Source organism: Bos mutus, chromosome 3, assembly GCF_027580195.1.
Source record: "Bos mutus isolate GX-2022 chromosome 3, NWIPB_WYAK_1.1, whole genome shotgun sequence".
Lineage (NCBI taxonomy): Eukaryota > Metazoa > Chordata > Mammalia > Artiodactyla > Bovidae > Bos > Bos mutus.
Genome location: NC_091619.1, coordinates 68,055,571 through 68,075,455, shown reverse-complemented (window position 1 = coordinate 68,075,455; position 19,885 = coordinate 68,055,571). Strand labels below are relative to the sequence as shown.

The 19,885-nt window shown below is 40.7% G+C and overlaps 1 protein-coding gene across 1 annotated transcript in view; it reads left to right on the top strand.

The window, feature by feature from the left end:
* The window catches only part of TNNI3K (TNNI3 interacting kinase), a 351,856-nt gene extending 335,141 nt beyond the window's left edge, over positions 1-16,715 (top strand). The window contains exons 24-25 of the mRNA XM_070367853.1: positions 13,257-13,336; positions 16,639-16,715. Coding sequence (XP_070223954.1) covers positions 13,257-13,336; positions 16,639-16,715 — 157 coding nt within the window. The remainder of the gene's footprint in view (positions 1-13,256; positions 13,337-16,638) is intronic.
* Positions 16,716-19,885: the final 3,170 nt, after the last annotated feature.

The following is a 19,885-nucleotide window of genomic DNA, read 5'->3' as shown; positions in this document are numbered from 1 at the left end:
TGTTACTGGGAAAGATTGCAGGCGGGAGGAGAAGGGGACAACAGAGGATGAGATGGTTGGATGACATCACGGACTCAATGGACATAAGTTTGAGTAAGCTCCGGAAGTTGGTGATGGACACCCAGTCCTGGAGTGCTGCAGTCCATGGGGTCACAAAGAGTCGGAAACGACTGAGCACCTGCTAATTCATGTCCAACTATTTTTAACCCCATGAACTGCAGTACACGAGGCTTCCCTGTCCTTCACTATCTCCCAAAGTCTGCTCAAACTCGTATCCATTGAGTCTATGATACCATCCATTCATCTCATCCTCTGTTCAGTTCAGTTCAGTCAGTAAGTCGTGTCCGACTCTTTGCGACCCCATGGACAGCAGCATGCCAGGCCTCCCTGTCCATCACCAACTCCCGGAGTTTACTCAAACTCATATCCATTGAGTTGGTGATGCCGTCCAACCATCTCATCCTCTGTCATCCCCTTCTCCTCCGGCCTTCAACCTTTCCCAGCATCAAGGTCTTTTCCAATGAGTCAGCTCTTTGCATCAGGTGGCCAAAGTATTTGGGTTTCAGCTTCAACATCAGTCCTTCCTATGAGTATTCAGGACTAATTTCCTTTTAGGATTGACTGGTTGGATTTCCTTGCAGTCCAATGGACTCTCGAGAGTCTTCTCCAACACCATAGTTCAAAAGCAGCAATTCTTCGGTGCTCAGCTTTCCTTATAATCCAACTCTCACATCCATGGCTTCCTTGATGGCTCAGAGGTTAAAGCATCTGCCTGCAATGTGGGAGACCGGGGTTCAATCCCTGGGTCGGGGAGATCCCCTGGAGAAGGAAATGGCAACCCACTCCAGTTTTCTTGCCTGGAGAATCCCATGGATGGAGGAGCCTGGTAGGCTACAGTCCACGGGGTCTCAAAGAGTCAGACACGACTGAGCGACTTCACTCACTTTTCACTCACATCCATACATGACCACTGGAAAAACCATAGCCTTGACTAGAAGGACCTTTGTTGGCAAAGTAATGTCTCTGCTTTTTAATATGCTATCTAGGTTGGTCATAACTTTTCTCCCAAGGAGTAAGCATCTTTTAATTTCATGGCTGCAATCACCATCTGCAGTGATTTTGGAGCCCAAAAAATAAAGTCAGTCACTGTTTCTACTGTTTGTCCATCTATTTGCCATGAAGTGATGGGGCCAGATTCCATGATCTTAGTTTTCTGAATGTTGAGCTTTAAGCCAACTTTTTCACTCTCTTCTTTCACTTTCATCAAGAGGCTCTTTAGTTCTTCTTCACTTTCTGCCATAAGGGTGGTGTCATCTGCTTATCTGAGGTTATTGGTATTTCTCCCAGCAATCTTGATTCCAGCTTGTGCTTCTTCCAGCCTAGCATTTCTTATGATGTACTCTGCATATAAGTTAAATAAGCAGGGTGACAATATACAGCCTTGATGTACTCCTTTTCCTATTTGGAACCAGTCTATTGTTCCATGTCCAGTTCTAATTGTTGCTCCCAGACCTGCATACAGGTTTCTCAGGAGGCAGGTCAGGTGGTCTGGTATTCCCATCTCTTTCAGAATTTTCCACAGTTTATTGTGATCCACACAGTCAAAAGCATTGGCATAGTCAATAAAGCAGAAATAGATGTTTTTCTGGAACTCTTGCTTTTTCGATGATCCAGCGAATGTTGATAATTTGATCTCTGGTTCCTCTGCCTTTTCTAAAACCAGCTTGAACATCTGGAGGTTCATGGTTTACATATTGTTGAAGCCTGGCTTGGAGAATTTTGAACATTACTTTGGTAGTATGTGAGATGAGTGCAATTGTGTGGTAGTTTGAGCATTCTTTGGCATTGTCTTTCTTTGGGATTGGAATGAAAACTGACCTTTTCCAGTCCTGTGGCCACTGCTAGTTTTCCAAATTTCCTGGCATATTGAGTGCAGTGCTATCACAGCATCATCTTTTAGGATTTGAAATAGCTTAATTGGAATTCCATCACCTCCACTAGCTTTGTTCACATTGATGCTTTATACCATCCAACCATCTCATCCTCTGTAACCTGCTTCTTCTCATGCCCTCAGTCTTTCCCAGCATCAGGGTATTTTCCAATGAATCGGCTCTTGGCATTAGGTGGCCACAGTATTGGAGCATCAGCATAGGTCCTTCCAATGAATATTCAGGGTTGATTTCCCTGAGGTTTGAATTACAACTGTGTGACCCTGGACAAGACTTAGACTTTCTAAGCCTTGGTTTCCTTGCATGTAAAATGAATTTTTGGGTGGAGCAAAGATTATAGGGATTGTAAGGCATCTGATTGTGTTCCTGGCAGATGTACTAAAAATTTTAGTTTCCCCTCTCCACTTAAAAAGAAGAATAAAAATCATCAAAGAAGACTAGAGGTTTACCACTCCAGCTTATATTCTTGACTTCACTCTAACCTTAGCATATGAACTTGGGTACATTAATTCACTTTACTTGGCTTCAGTGTACTTCTCAGTAAAATGGGAGGTGGTTAAATGGAGGGATGAGGAGTGGGCTTAATAACTCTCATGCTACCAAGATCTCACAGTTCTGTATTTAACAAGATTTCCCTGTTTTGGATACAAACAGTGAAGAATAAGAAAGGTTCTGCTATATTTAAAGGATCTTCCTCAGTTTAGCAGGCAAAGTCCACCTCCTGCTAGACTGTACAGCTGATTCGTTTATACCTGTTTAAAGCAGAGGTAAATTGAGAGGTGGTAGTGTTGTCAGGTTGAGCACATTAATAATTTATAAACCATCAAGGAATTAATGCACACTTTCAGTTCTCACTGCATTTTTCTTTATTCATAATTCTTTACCTAATTGCTTTTTCCTTTAAAATTAAGGGAGCTGAGACCTTGGCTATTTGCCTAATGGCTCAAACACAGCCATGACCCATTGCCAAGTCTTTCAGTCTTTTTATAGCCCAGGGACATTTGCCGTTGACAGAAAGCTGATGGGCTTGATTTTCCTGAAAAAGATACTTTGCACTGACCTCTGACCCCATTAAATACTTTGGCCATTGCCCATTTACTGTAATGGGTGCAATAAATTTGTTTTAATTTAGGACATTATCAAGTAGGGAATATTGACAAAGACAAAACAATGTTTTCAAAACAGCCAGAGGGAAATCATGAATAAATAAATATGTTGAATCTAGCTGATAAATTAACAAAGGTTTATTCATGGTAATCTGACTGGACTATTTCAAAGTTAGGCCAAAGGTGATTCTGTATCTAATAGAAGTGTCGTCTTTCTCTTTAGGCCAAAGAAAAGGTGTGTGGCATAGAGAGAAATTGCAAAGTGTACAGCGGCATTTATCCCTTCTGACAGATCTGTTTTAAATAGATGTATTTGTTTTCAGCTAAATGCCAAAAGGAATAGCCAGATGACTCTAGTAGCCTTTTCTATGGCAAGGCATTTATTTTCTTTGTGTAAACACCTTTATTAGGGATCTGAGCAGGCTGTTTCTTCACTTTTTCTTTGTATTAGTCCTTTAGATTAGTGTCAAAGCTCTGAAATTCTGGTTAAATATTGCCTGTCTTTGTTTCCTTTTGAGTGAAATAAATGACTCCTAACCTGGATATATTCCTCTGAAGGAAGGGGATGAGGGTGCATATGGCGCCGATCCTTGGGCTAATATCCTTAGATAGGTAACAGGGTTCAGACCGACGGCAAAAGGATCCACAAACCACCAAGCATATTTGCAAAGCTGTGAGGCCTTAGATGGTGCTATATTATGCAAAATCCAAATGGCTAAATCTTCCAGGTTACAGGCCGCCCTGGAGGGCCTTTTTAGCTGCATAAAACTAACTGGAACCACTTGAAAGAAGAAAATTTTGCCTAAAGTGTTTAATCACACTGGTAGCCTAATTGTTTTCTATTCAATTTAGGACAGTGTTTAGGAAGATGAATCCATGTGTGCAGCTTAGGAAACCTTACACAAGCTCAGAGAGTCGGGGAGAATCATAAACATCTCATTTATAAAGTTTGGTGTGTGTGTCTCATGTTTTGACATCACTGCTCAGGAACGGGAAAACCATTGTCAGACAGTGGAAAGTATACTTGTTTAAAAGGTCTAACAAAGCAAAACATGAGAAGCTGATTCTGGTCTCTCTATGATAAGGAGGCATATTCTCAATAAGAATTTTCTTGATCACTTTTGCATGCAAAGGGTCCAAAACTCTGTTAAGTCATGACTCATTCAGTGAGCTCCCCATGTGGTAACACATCAACAATTTGACATGTGCTGCCTGGTGGGCTGCTGTCTATGGGGTCGCACAGAATCGGACACGACTGAAGCAACTTAGCAACAGCAGCAGCTGTTACGTGTGTGTGCGTGTGTTCAGTCATGTCTGATTCTTTGTCACCCCATGGACTATAACCTGCCAGCTCCTCTGTCCATGGGATTCTCCAGACAAGGGTACTGGAGTGGGTTGCCAGGCCCTCCTCCAGGAGATCTTCCCACCTAAAGGATGAAACACATGTCTTCTTCTGTGGCTGTTGCATTGGCAGGGAGAGTCTTTACCACTAAACTACCTCAGAAGCCCATACTGCTGTTAAATGACGTGTATTTTAGAAGACAAAGCATGCACTGGAAGTATAAAGACCTGTTGATCAAGTTTTGGTTCTGCTTCTTGCTAGTTCTGTGAGTTTATGCAGGTGATTCAAACTTTTGAGCCTGGCTTTCCACCTGCATGGGATTGATGCCTTCTTGGACAACCATGGAGGTTTTAAGCTAAACTCCATGGAGGTTTTAAATTCTTTAATCAATCGAAAAGTATGTGCAAGCTATAAAGCCCTCTGCAAATATAAGAAATTATTTTTATGTCACTGTGACAGAACTTAATGTTCTAGGTTGCTTTATTTTTATCCGGTTGCTTTAATTTTACTCTTGCTTGCAAGTCATGTAGACAGTATACGTGTGCTGTAATTCACTAAGGCAAAATCCCCAGCTCGGCATAAGCCACATTTGGAATAATATGATAAAAATGGATTGTATGCCCATCTGAAGTCTTCTTTGGAATGTAATTTCTTCAAAAGCAATTATGGCACTAACAGGTATTCCGAGAATTCATGAATCCCACAGCCAAAGCCATGATTTGCTGCTTCAATACCAGACGCATTTGGCAGGCTGTGATTTGGAAGCCACAGTGTGGTGCGTGCGTGTGTGTGTGTGTGTGTGCGGGTGCCTGCTCAGTCCTGTCCAACTCTTTGTTGACTGTAGCCCTCCAGGTTTCTCTGTCTATAGGATTCTCCAGGCAAGAATACTGAAGTGGGTTGCTATTTCTTCCTCCAGGGAATCTTGACCCAGGGAATCTTCCTGACTCAGGGATCCAACCCGCATCTTACATCTCCTGCATTGGCAGGTTGAGTCTTTACCACTTGTGCCATCTGGGAAGCCACAATACTGGCTGCTTTTGAGGATCTAAATGGGGCCATTTTCACCCACTGAGGCATTGCCTGCTCCCACCACTCAGGAGAGATGGGACCCAGATTCCCCGGGATTTCTTCAGACAATCTTTTTCTTCCTTCCTTATGTACCTTAACAACATATCTTTCTGGATTAAGAGGTGACAGTGTTTTAGGGTTTTTCCCCACCCCTCAGGTGTTCGATATGAGTATTCTATAAATGTGCCTTATATAAAAACCCTTGTGAAGCAGCTCAGAATTTTTCAGTGCCAACCTTACACAGCCTGTCATTCAAACCCTTAATGATGGGTTATGTGAAAGTGACTTCTCTACACTTTCCTTTGCTTCATCTTAGATGGCAGCGTGGTTCTTCCTTTGAAGAAAAAAAGCACTCAAGACGACGGTTCCTTCAGGCAAATAGCATGGTTCAGTTACTATATCAAATGAAATGTATATAGACAAAAAGCTACAAACACCAGCTTGAGCAGAAGTGGTAATGTAGAGCTAGGTATGCGGTGGTGTGTGTATGGGAATCAGGCATTCAGCCCTGGCCAAATGTCAGTCAGTGCAGATAAGGAAGATAAAAATCTTCTGCCTAAGTGGGAACTGTGTAATTTCACTCTGCCTTTCCAATACATCAAAGCTAGTTTCAGAGACTACATCATTTCCAGATACCTTCTAAAGAATCATAGAATGTAAAAAATAGAGGTCATGTGACTTCCAGATGGATACCGGGATCCCTCTGTAGCACCTAGCTGGAACAAGATGTTCCAACCACAGCTGGAATATGCCTGGAGATGGGATGGTACCCGCTTCTAGAACAACTCAATCTATTTATGGACAGTTCTAACGTTAGGAAATGCAGTACTTTGTTTTAACTTTTCCCAATGTCTAAACTGTAGGAGATGTCACCTACCTGAGGTCTTTGTCAATTCTGGATATTCAACCAGTGACAATCCAATCTAACCATTGTCAAGTGGCACAGACCTCCCCTCATTACTCATAAAGCAATCAGGCAAAGTTCTGCCCATGATATGAGTCTAGCTCTATGTTCTAACCTATGGATTGCCCCTTTAAGTTTATCCTTACTGAAAAGAAATAAAGCCAATCTGGCATATTTTTTTTTCTTACTGAAGCCATGCTAGCTTCTAGTGATCAGAACTGTCTTTAAGTGTACAGAAAACCTGTTTTCATATTCTTTTGGGGAGTTTTGCCCATCGTACGCATTAACCCACCAGCTTAGTTTGTGAACTCTGCCTAACTCCTGCTTTGGAGAGTTCAATCTATATTTGGGTGTGTTCTATCTGCTACTGCTTTTCCCACTCTTCAAGGTTCCTCTGTATCTTATGTACATATTGATTTACTTCTCCCTGGATAATATTTTTGCTTAATGTGCTTGTCATGAGAGTCATTATCTCTGCATTCATTTCAGCCAACATAGCCTCATATTTTAGTTTTGAATGTCCTTGTTGTCTTTGCTCAGGGTACATGAGTGACTATTTGCAAGCAGGCTATGTTGCGCTGACAAGCCACAGTCTGAATGGTGTGCACACACAAAAATACAAATCGTCTTATTTGGATTTGGGTGTGAACTGGCCTCGTTAGCAGCCAATCAACTAGGTAGTCTATAACATAACATGTGGACTGAGAAGCAAAAAATAACTTCTGAATTTTGGTTCAGGGTACATGAGTGACTATTTGCAAGCAGGCTATGTTGCGTTGGATAAATTATTCATTCTCTAGTGTACCTTTTGGGTATAGTGGCTCAGCTGGTAAAGAACCCGCCTGCCAGTGCAGTAGACGCAAGAGACGCGGGTTCAATCCCTGGGTCGGGAAGATCCCCTGGAGAAGGAAATGACAACCCACTCCAGTATTCTCTCCTGGGAAATTCCATGGACAGTGGGAGCCTGGTGGGCTACAGTCCGTGGGGACAACAAAGAGTCACACATGACTGACTGACTGAACAGACACACACACAGGATATCTTTATAAGAGAAAGTGACTGATGATTATGCTTATCTTTGTATATCCATCACAGAGCTAATATGAACTATTTAGCCTAAAATGACTGAAACTGTTTTAGCACTAAGATATATCAATATAATGTTGTAGTATGCAAAAACTAACCTAAAGACTATCTTATTCTCTTTAAAATACAAAGTTTCATTCCATTCCCAAAAGAGGTATATATAAAATTATCATTATAACAATATATATCATTCATATATATGCTTATATATGATACATATTATCCTTTTAGCATAAAGAAAGCCTCCTAGGTGACCAGTAACATGAAGTGCTACAAAATTGAGTGTTTTACTTACCTGCCATTGGTTCAGATTTACTTTCACTGAATTCATGGGGCAGCTGCATCCTGGAAATGCCTATTTACACTGGCCATGACTTTAGCAAACAGAGGTCCTGGTGTGTCTCTGAAACTCTGGGCTTCTGTGAAACTCCCACTGAAGTCTGGATTACCCATGGGTTGAGGACAGTTAGTTCCACTGATCAAGGTCTGGTTTCTTCTGCTTTGTTTGCCTTGACTGTGCTTAGCTTCCATCTGTCTGTCATCCTAGAATAGCAGCCAGAGACAGCTTATGTGATATCTCTTGGGCAGGAAGGTTAAGTCCCCTGGCACGGATTGCATTCAGCAACTAAATAAATAAGACAACTTGGAGATGGGCTTTTATTCATAGGAAACCAGATAGCCTTTTTGATGATAAAATATTTATTCCCTATTATCTTCTTGTTGCCAAGACTACTGCTTATGGCTCATTTCTTAAAAGGAGCTTGAGTGCTAAGGAGGTTACAGGAATTAGTAAGGTAATTTTGATTTTGAAAAATATCTTGAATGAGATTATGTTGTCCAAAACTGAGTGTGATTTGCCATTTAATGTTGATTGAGATCACTCTAAGTCCCACTTTAGTTTAATACTTTCTTTTTTTAATCATTGTTTTTCTGTAAGAAACAGTATCTTCACTTTATAGCTTAAGAAAGTAACCAAATATGTAATCATTTTTAAGGCAGCTAAGTGAATTAATCTATATGAATTCATGTAAGTGTTTAGAAAAGTCTAAACTTCTCCAAATGAATATTTTGTAATAATTTAACACACTTTTATTATTTTAACTATTTACAAAGTACCAGCTAGGTCCTGCAGAAGACCCACAGGTATTAGGATCTCAGACCTGCACAGGCATTCTGTTTAGTGGGGTATTAGTATGGAAATATCCAGTACTGTTGCCTGGAAACTCCCATGGACGGAGGAGCCTGGTAGGCTGCAGTCCATGGAGTCGCGAAGAGTCAGACACGACTGAGCGACTTCACTTTCACTTTTCACTTTCCTGCATTGGAGAAGGAAATGGCAACCCACTCCAGTGTTCTTGCCTGGAGAATCCCAGGGATGGGGGAACCTGGTGGGCTGCCGTCTATGGGGTTGCACAGAGTCGGACACGACTGAAGCGACTTCGCAGCAGCAACAGTATGGAACTACAGATCATTCTACACCAAGGCAGACTCTGATAAGCCCTGTGTCTGGAGTAAAAAGTACTAGAGGGATATGGAATTCCAACTGGGAGTATCCAAGAGGACTTTGAGGAAATGCTTTGAGTTGGAACTTGATAAATAATAAAAGTAGGTAACATTTTTGAGTGCTTACTAAATGTTAGAACTGTTCAAAATACTTTAAAACTTATAAATATTTCTTTTATTCTCTAAAATTAAACATCATAAGCGAAGTCTTGTTGTAATTCCCATTTTATAGTTGCACAAACTGAGGCACATGCCAGTTAAACAATTTGCCAAAAAGGTCGTAGAACTAATAAACAGTGGAGTGAAGACTCAAATTCAGGAGTCTTGCACCAGAAGGCTTATTGTCATTCTTAAAGGAGGCAAGAATATACAGTGGAGAAAAGATAGTCTCTTCAGTAAGTGGTTCTGGAAAAATTGAACAGCTACATGTAAAGAATGAAATTAGAACACTCCCTAACCCCATACATGAAAATAAACTCAAAATGGATTAAAGACCTAAATGTAAGGACAGGCACTATAAAACTCTTAGAGGAAAACATGGACAGAACACTCACATAAATTGCAGCAAGATCTTTTTTGACCCACCTCTTAGAGTAATGAAAATAAAAACAAAAATAAACAAATGGAATCTAAAGCTTTTGCATAGCAAAGAAAATCATAAACAAGACAAAAAGACAACACTCAGAATGGGTGAAAATATTTGCAAACAAAGCGACTGACAAGAGATTAATCTCCTAAATATACAAACAACTCAGGCAGCTCAATATAAAACAAATAAACAGCCCAATCAAAAAATGGCTGAAAGACATTTCTCCAAAGAAGACATAGAGATGACATAGATACACATAAAAAGATGCTCAGTATCACAAATTATTCTAGTTATTAAAGAAGTGCAAATCAAAACTACAATGAGGTAAATCCTCACACGATCAGAGTACCCATAGGCAAAAAAATCTTTGAACAAAAATGCTGGAGAGGATGTGGAGAAAAGAGAGCCCTCCTATACTGTTGGTGGCTCAGACGGTAAAGCGTCTACCCGGAATGTGGAGACCCTGGTTCAATCCCTGGGTCGGGAAGATTCCCTGGAGAAGGAAATGGCAACCCACTGCAGTACTCTTGCCTAGAAAATTCCATGGATGGAGGAGCCTGGTGGGCTACAGTCCATGGGGTCGCAAAGACTCGGACAGAACTGAGCAACTTCACTTTACTTTACTTTATTTTTATACTGTTGGTGGGAATGTAGAATGGCACAGCCACTATGGAGTATTGTATAGCATTTCCTTAAAAAGCTAAAAATAGAACTACCATATGACCCAGCAATCCCATTCCTGGGCATATACCTAGAGAAAACCATTATTCAAAAAGGTACATGCACCCCATTCACTGTAGCACTATTTACAATAGCCGGGACACAGAAACAACCTAAGTGTTCATCAACAGAGGAACAGATTAAGAAGATGTGGTGTGCGTGTACAATGGAATATTACTAAACCACAAAAAGGAATGAAAGTTGTGCCATTTGCAGAGACATAGATGGACCTAGAGACTATACAGAGTGAAGTAAGTCAGAAAGAAAAGAACAAATTTATATTAATACATGTCTGTGGAATCTAGAGAAACTGTACAGATGGACTTATTTGCAAAGCAAAAATAGAAATACCAATATAGAGAACAAATGTATGGATACCAAGAGGGGAAAGGAGGAGGTGGGATGAATTGGGAGATTGGAACGGACATATATGTATATACTACTATGTATAAAATAGATAACTAATGAGAACCTACTGTATAGCACCAGGAACTCTACTCAGTCCTGTGTTGACCTAACTGGGAAGGAAATCCCCAAAAGAGGGGATATGTGTATGCATATATATATGCATAGCAGAAACTAACACAGCATTGTAAAGCAGCTACAGTCCAATAAAAATTAAAAAAAAAAAAAAGAAGAGAAAAAGAAAAGCATTCCAAGCAGACTTCACAAATGCAAAAGCTGTGAATTGAGAGAAAGCTTGGAAGGTTCAAAGGACAGAAAGAATGACCAAAAAAGTGCTTAGCAAAGATGGTGAGAGGGGTGTGAAACAAGGTTTGAGAGAGCATTGTATTTGAGGGCAAAGTATTTGTGTTTTATTCTAAATGAACTGGGGAGACATTGGAAGGTTTTAAGTATGTTTTATTTATTTATTTATTTATTCATTTATTTATTTTTGACTGTGCTGGGTATTTGTCACTGCACAAACTTCTCTAGTTGTGGTGAGCAGGGGCTACTTTCTAGTTGCGGTCCATGGGCTTTTCATTGCAGTGGTTTCTCTTGTTGTGGAGCATGGGCTCTAGGGCATGCAGGCTTCAGTAGTTGCAGCATATGGGTACAGTAATTGCTGCTCCCAGGCTGTAGAGCATAGGCTCAGTAGTTATGGCACACAGGCTTAGTTGCTCTGTGGCATGTGGGACTTTCCCAGATCAGGGATCAAACCCGTGTCTCCGGCATTAGCAGGTGGATTCTTTACCACTGAGCTTCCAGGGAAGCCCTTAAGTATGTCTTAGGTAGGTAAATGACTTCAGTTCAGTTGCTCAGTCATGTCTGACCCTTTGCGACCCCATGGACTGCAGCACACCAGGCCTTCCTGTCCATTACCAACTCCCAGAGTTTACTCAAACTCATGTCCTTTGAGTCAGTGTCGCCATCCAAACATCTCATCCTCTGTCTTCCCCTTCTCCTCCCGCCTTCAATCTTTCCCACCATCAGGGTCTTTTCAAATGAGTCAGTAAATGGCTTATGCTTTTATATTTTGAAAAGACCACTCTGGGTAATATATGGAGAATGAATTATAAGGGGACAGAAATAAAAGCAGGAAAATCAATTAGGAGGCAAATTGCAGCAGTCCGAACAAGAAAGATATATGGCCTAAACCTTGAAGAAGGAGAGATGGATGGATTGGGGTTACATTTTGGATGCAAAGTTAAAAAGATTTGAATTAGGTGGAAGATAAAAGAAAAAGAAAGGTGCCAAGAATGACCCCAGAATTTTGGGTTAAGTAACTGAATGGTGTAGTACCAGTAATGAGCTGGGGAGAACTGGCTTGGAGACAGGGGGAGTTACAAGTTCTACAGTGGACATAGTGGGACAGCTCTGGGCGTAACTTGGGTTGCCTCTTTAAGGATGCTAAAGTATGGATGAGAGAAATGGATACAAGAGGAATTACAGATATATGACTGACAGATGTGATTTATATTAGGTTGAAAGCTCTGATAACTTCAGGTTTTGAGTCTGAAAAAGTAGAAAAGAAGTGATCCCATTAACCTACATGGTAGAGTAGAAGTTTGGCAAAGAGAAGGATTAAGCTGAGGAATCATGAGAAAATTCCCAATTGAATACTGGGCAAGGATATAGGCCTTAGAATATGGAAGACTTGGGTTTGAATCCTAGGTGAGCCATTTACCAAATGTATGTAACAAGTTTCTTAGTTGCCCCAGCCTCCGTTTCTAATCTATGTATTCAGAGACACTCAGTCATGTCCAACTCTTTGCAACCCCATGGACTGTAGCCCGCCAAGCTCCTCTGTCCATGGGGTTCTCCTGGAAGGAATACTGGAGTGGGGTGCCATTTTCTCTTCCAAGGCATCTTCCCCACCCAGGAATGGAATCCAAGACTCTTACATCTCCTGCATTGGCAGGCATATTCTTTACCATTAGCACCACCTGGAAAGCCCTTCTGATCTAGAAAATGAGAGAAATAATAATGATAAAGATTAAATATAATGATATATGCAAATAATACATAAGAATCATACAATAAATACCATTATCACTATCTCTTATAATTCGTGTTATAATAATATCAATATAAAAATAACATTATATTTTGGGATGTGTTTCATTTCTGTTGATTATGACTAAGATGATAACATTCTGGTCATTAGTTCCTTTTAAGCAAGACTTGCAAGGATATTAACCCAGATTTTATATTCAACTCTTTTTGCTATATTTAATCATCAAGACAAATTGCATATTGTTTATGTATTTTCCCTGATTTTACAGATCAATACACTAAGGCTCAGAAAGGGTTCTATGTCTAAGATTATACAGCTAGGAATTGGAGCCTACCTAGATCTGACACACTTAGATCAACTTGCTGCAAATAATTCTGAGTTCTTCCCCAACAAGTCAGTATAAGATAAAAGTACCATTGTATCACATTGCCAGTTCTCTGATATCTATGCTGAGAGAATAAATTCTGTTTTATAAAAATGTTATTAGCAAATGCCACTGCAATTTTCACAGTGTCTCATGGAATTTTCTAGTGCTGGACAATGTTCCACTCAAGGCCTGTCTTTGGATGACATGAAGAAAAGTCTTCAGTTCTCAACCATTGACAAATATGGTAAGTATACAGATTCACCAGATTGACTAAGAAAACTACCCTTGGGAAGGTGATATCTGTTTGATAATGAGGGAGAGAAGATTCTATTTTGCAATAAGTAGAAATGAAGGGTGCTTTGAAAAACATTATAAAAGTGGGAAATTTGCTCTTGTAGGTCATAAGTCTAGTTATCTTTGAGTTTAATAATGTGTGCATAAGTTTTTAAGTGTATGTACAAGTATATGGGAGTGTGTGTACATGTGGAAAAAGTACAACTTTTATGAAAATAATCTACATCTCATGACATTCCAAACATCTTGCTGCCACCTTATTGAGTTCACTTCCTCGAAGCCCCACATCACAGACATACAGGGAAGAGGAGAAAACAAGAGATGAGTTTCCACAATTGCACCATATCCTAGGGAAATGTTTTCTCTTTACCAAGTACCTGTGGGTAAAATGTGAACCCAGCTATTCTCTCAAAAAGCTGGAGAGGAGCTGAGGGTCTGTTTCACTGATGGGATCCATTTTGCACAGGACTACTTTAGAAAGAATTAATAGAGCTCTTTGAAATAGTTAGCACAGTTCTGTGCTTGCCCCTGGAAGCCAGAGGATGGGCAATAACCGTTATCATCAGCTCCCATATTAAAGTGCCAGGCCTGTGATGTCCTTTCTCCAACCTCTAAGCCTGAAAGGCTCTATATTTTATTGGAATTTTAGCACAATGGGCTCATTTATTCATGGGAACTTCCTTTGACAATATGTAGAACTGAAAAAAAAATGTATGTCAGTTAAATAGATCAGATTTATTACAAGAACTGGGTTTGTGGAAGAATAAATCATGTTATGGTCCTGGCTCTGTGTTATTGATGCCAGCAGACCCTGCAGCTTTGGGATCCTCACCAATGCACTTTGTCTGTAGAGTATCAGTACCTAAGGCATTAGAAAGCCTTTAAGAAATGAAGGGGAAAAATGTTCTGGATAGATACGACAAACTACTTGGGAACATTAAAGAAAGAAACCTTTGTGCTTCTGACTCCCAGTACATGTCTAGAATGCAGCCGAGTGCTTTTCATCGTCGACTTTACGACATAATTGGCCACTCCAGTAACGGAGGAAAATATGTGCTAAGTGTCACATCATCACATTTTTTTATAGATATAATATCGTTTTTTCAAACCTTTACAGATGTGACTGCACAACCACAAAATATAGGGCACCCTTTGAAGTGTGTGCTTTGACCAGGAGTCTATCCTTTCTTGGTGGAGTTTCAAAATGAAGCACTTCTTGATCTGTTTCTTAAAGGGATAATACATTGAACAGAATTCCTCAAGATGGAAAAGTCAGACAAAAAAAGATGTAATCATACAAAAGTAGGTTTTTCTTATGTGTATATGTACCAGGGGTAGAAGAAAACATCAGGGTGTTTAAATGGAGTGAGAGTCCCAGTTGATGAAAAAGATGTTTTCGTTGTCTCCCACTAGGAACATCACATTGTACAAGACAGAACCCTTTAATTGCCCTCCATTTCCACTTCGTAAACCACTTGTGGTACATAACAGCAACTGTATGAACTGTTTCTTCCCCAAAGAACAGGGCTAGAGAATGCAGATAAAATTAAGTACATAGCTGTACTTGAGACCTTTCACCCTTAAGAAACAAAACATGCAAACATGATTCAGTCTTTTCTTACAGCCATGGTCAAATTTCATTTGGTCCCTCTTAAGTCAACTGATTGCACAAAGACTGTCGCTTCAACTCTGGTGATTATGGTATCAATAATAAATGTCAGCATCTATGTCCTGCTGATTTTGCTACCCATACCCGAAGGCAAGCCTGCCCACACTAGCACGAAGGACGCTCACAATCAGATTTCCACTGGAGCCCTATGGAGAGAGAGGCATGAAGCGTTGTAGACCAGTAAAATTGCATGTGGTACATTAGACAGTTGATTATACAGTAATGAGAGAATTACGAGCTTATTAAAGCATCTATCTATGCCTGGGATGGAGTTGCAGCTTCAGGCTGAATAAAAGGAAATATTTTTGCTCCAAGATACAGATTTTTCACCCACCCAGAGTTAGGATTCAGTAATGTGACTCCCGCTTCCCCTAACTGCAGCTGGCCAGGGCCAGCCCCACTAGCAAAAGGAGCCCTTCAAGCAGCATCAGCAGTGGTGGCTCTGCCTTTCCTGAGAGTTTATGTGCTGCCTAAGAGATGCTGATGGAGACCTTTCTCATGAAAATAAATATGCCCATTGAACTGTGTATCACCAGATGTCTTAATGAAAATGTGGATGGCTGAGTTGGTTTTGAAAACTCAGCTATCAAAAGGGGGCAAAAGCAGCATTAGCTACTGACAAATGTGCCCATTTTCACAGAAACAACGAATGGCTTCCCTGCTCAGAGTGGAAAGGTAACACTGCTTCCCTGGGCACGTCCTACGTTCTCTAGGACCGCGGCCAGATCCTGAGGCACTAGCTCGATTTTCTGGACACACCCAGGACTAGTGCTTCACTGAGCATCAAATGCCACTAGAATTCATACCTAAGCATTAATGCACACTTAAAAATTGGAGTCTCAGAAAGAAAAGAAAAAACAATCAGAGCCAATCTGATATACAGAATACTCTGCTTTTCTCTATTGCCGTCTATATCTCCCCTTTCCAGCAGTCATCATCTGCTTCTCACTCACTGTGTGTCAGACACTGCTAATTGTCTTATGTGTGTTACCAACTTTTTGGCTAAGTACTTTACTTCTCCCCTTTACAATGAAGAAACTGAGGTTCAGAAAGGTTAACAAAAATCACAGAACTGGTAATAGTGGAGCCAGAGCTCAAACCCAGATTTGCCTGACATGAAGCTCATCCTTTTAGCCATCATGATATACCACCTTCCTGAATTGTACCCTTCTTTACTCCAAACTGTCACCTGGCCAGCTTGGGTTCACATCAGACTCCCATCATTGATGTTCCTCTGGTCTCAGCTCTCTGTTATCCTTGTAAATTTTGCTTTTGTTTTATAATTGCTTGCCAGCAATGGGCAGGCAGACTCTTTACATGAGCCAGGAGAAGCTGCTTGGCAGCTATGTGTTACACTGGGTGAAGCTGTTAAGAAAAATGGGGAGGGGACTTTGCTGGCAGTTCAGTGGTCAAGACTCTGAGCCCCTGATGCAGGGGGCCTGGGTTCGATCCCTGGTCAGGGAACTAGGATCCCACATGCTGCATGGCATGGCCAAAACATTTAAAACAAAAAAAAGAAAAGAAAAATGGGGAGATGGGCTGAAAGGCTAATAAGTAACATCTGAACTTCTTTCCTGATGCAGGCTACGTGTCTGATCCCATGAGCCCGATGCATTTTCATTCTTGCCGGAATAGTGGCAGCTTTGAGGATAGCAGCTGACAGCATTCCACATTTACCTAAGGAGAGTTTTCCTCCAAACTGACAGTAACAATTCCAACCATGGCAGTCGTGCTTCCAATTATAATATTTTACCCTCTAAGGTCTCCTTAAATTGGCTTGCTCATACTGGTCCTATTTAATTCCCTACCACAAGTTGGGCTTTGGATTTGGGGCTGAGGAATGAAATGCAAGAACCAAAACAAAATGTATTTGAAGAATTTTTTTTAATTTTGTAAATTAAAAAAATAAATTCACGTTGTTGCTTGGAGATGGGGCCTCAGTCCATGGTGGGGACGTAACAATTATTATGTCTTCCTAGACTGAATTAAGTAGACTTGTGTTTGAAAGTCATACAATTGATTTCTTAGAATTGTTCATTTTCTTATCTCATTATGTTACTTCTAGTGCCCAGTTCTGTGATTAAAGATTTTTAGTGGCATACAAAATTGATTCAGAGTGTATTTCATTCCAACAAGACTTACACGAGGTACACCTTTCTTTCAGACATACTGGTAAAAAGAAGTAATGATCTTCAGATTAAGAAGCTCGCAAATATATAGCACAATTATTTGGCCTACTCTCTACATGGTACCAAGTGCTCTGTGCTCTGCCTGAGTGACCTGCTGCTGTCATCACCAAGGTGTCATAAATGCCATCGGTACCATTATGAAAGCAACCCACAAATGCAAAGCTGTCATTCATGCTAGAGTCTGGCCTGGTGCACTGGGAGGATAGCTAAGATGCCTGCTGCCTTCAGAAAATAAGAAATCTGCCCTTCAGTCTCCCAACCAGGGGGACAGGAATACTTCCACCAAACAAAATAGTTTTGCCATTCAGAGATAGACCTGGCAAAATCAAGCTGGAAACAATGAAAATTCAGTGTTATAATTACTGCTTTGCACCTTGGTAAGAGAAATAACATTAGTAAAGGAAGATTGGGCACTCTCTCAATCAGGGTTACTGGATCTCAGAATTATTGGAGGAACTGACTCTCTGTGGGGGCTGTCCTATGCACTGGGAGATTTTTAATAGCTTTCTGGCTTCTCCCCCCTGATGCCAGTAAGAGCTCCTTACGTCACAACAATAAAAAATGTCTCCAGACTTTTCTAAATGTGTTTTGGGGGGACAAAATTGCCCCAGGTTAAGAGCCAGTGCCCCCAATCTTGAGATTAGGAGCCTGAAGAGAAATGAGAAGATAGATTCTGACTCTGGCTGGCTGCATTTAGGCAAAACTGCTTTCTCCTCCTCCTTAGTAATGTGCAATCATAGACAAACAGAGCTGAATAAGCACTGATTGCTCCTTCTGTCTGTGGCAAGCTGTTCCATCCTTCCTGACCCCCTAAGAACTAGAAATTATGTTGCTTGCGGGCAATTTCTATCAGAACAGCAACCCCACCTCTAAATCCTTCTGAACATTTTCTTATGACCTGTGGTCACAAAGCTGAAAGCCCCTACATGTACTGAAGAGCTTGGTGACAGCCCAACGAGAATCCAGAGGAGGAAGTAAAAACCATGGTACTTCCAATTAGATTTATCCTTTTTTAGCCCCCAGCCTTTTCATTTTCCCACCCAATTATTCTGGAGTCTCACATACTCTATCCCACCAACCAAGTCACCAAGGGGCTTAATAATAAGCAGGACCCAAGGAGCCTGAAGTGGCCATACAGGCAAAATACTTTCTGGCAAAGACAGAAAAAAAATGAAGGAAAGGAAGAGGGCTGGTTAAAAAGCACCTGTCTCCACAGCTCTCCCTCTCGTCCTCGGCTCTAGCTGCTTTAGGAAATGAGCCAGCACCAGCCTGGGAAACTTTGGGGCTTTTATGAGTTGAGTTGAAAGGAGTACCTTTGAAAGGTAAAAAGTTTTGAATATATACGTACATACCAATTTTAACTAAAAGATTCGCAGTAGGGGTAATGACGGATGTGGGTCTGATCAGACCTGTGCTGGGTAAAACGGACATCCTCCCAGGTTCCCACGGAATGGAGGCCAGATCCAGAGGAATGACTGTTCGCTTCTGAAATACCCCTCTTTCAGAGAAGGATTTTCTAGAACAAATTTGTCAAGCTCCCTTTCTTTGTTTCCTCTAACCACCTCCTCTCTCCAGATTACATCTCATGTTGCTGCTTCCCTCTGGCTCTTGTCTTATCAAGTATCTGCAAATAATGAGACTAATGTATCTTGATTTCTGGGAAGGGGGACCTTTTCACAGATGCCAACCTATAACTCACAAAACCTTTTTATTACTGTGCCTTTAACGGGGCCCAGGGATTATCTCAGAGTTGTCTCGAGATCATGGGGTTTTTTTTTTTTTTCCTCCTTGCTGGAAAAAATGTCTTACTAATTGCTTTCTTTCTATGCTGGTAAAAATGGACTTCTATGATCATGTTTTTGCATGCTTAGCACATTAAAACATTTTTTCCATGTGCATGCAGCACTGAGCTCACTTAGAAGATGTTCAATTAGCCATAATTGTAAGCCAAATTACAGCAGCACCAGGAAAGAGTTATTCCAACACAGTGATTATTTGGGTTAAATTATTTCCAAAGCTGACATTTCCCTGAGAAAGAGGGAAAAATGGGTGCCAGTAGTAGGGAAAAGGGCTAGTGATAGATAATCCATCTGAAATGAAATATACGATTTCTTTCTCTTTATGCTCTCTGCCTTTCTTGCCTTAATTTTTTCTTTCCTCCTTTCTTTCCATCCTCCTTTCCTCCTTCTCTCCCTCCAACAATAAGCATTACATTTGGAGTCACTCCGATTTTTTACAAAAGTTGTATGACCTTGGGCAAGTCACTTTACCTACCCTAGCTCATTTGTTATCTGTTTGATGGTGATAATACAAATTATGGTGTAAAGTTGCTAGAAGGATTGCACTGAATATAGAATATAAATATAAACTGCATTGTAGAGTTCCTGCCACACCATAGTCAATATTGTAAATGTTGTTTATTGTTATATTTCATCATGCAGCCAAAGAGCTGTTCTACAGTAGAAGAGCATTAGAAGGGTAGAGATTTTTCTCTCTTGTCGATAACCATCGACATTCCTAAAAAACCCACCTTTGCAAACAGCAAACTGCCAAGCTTAGGCTTCTGAGGCAGTTGGAGTCAAGATCCATCAGCCTTAGACAGTGATGTCTTATTTATACTTGAAGTAAAACCTGAAGAGAA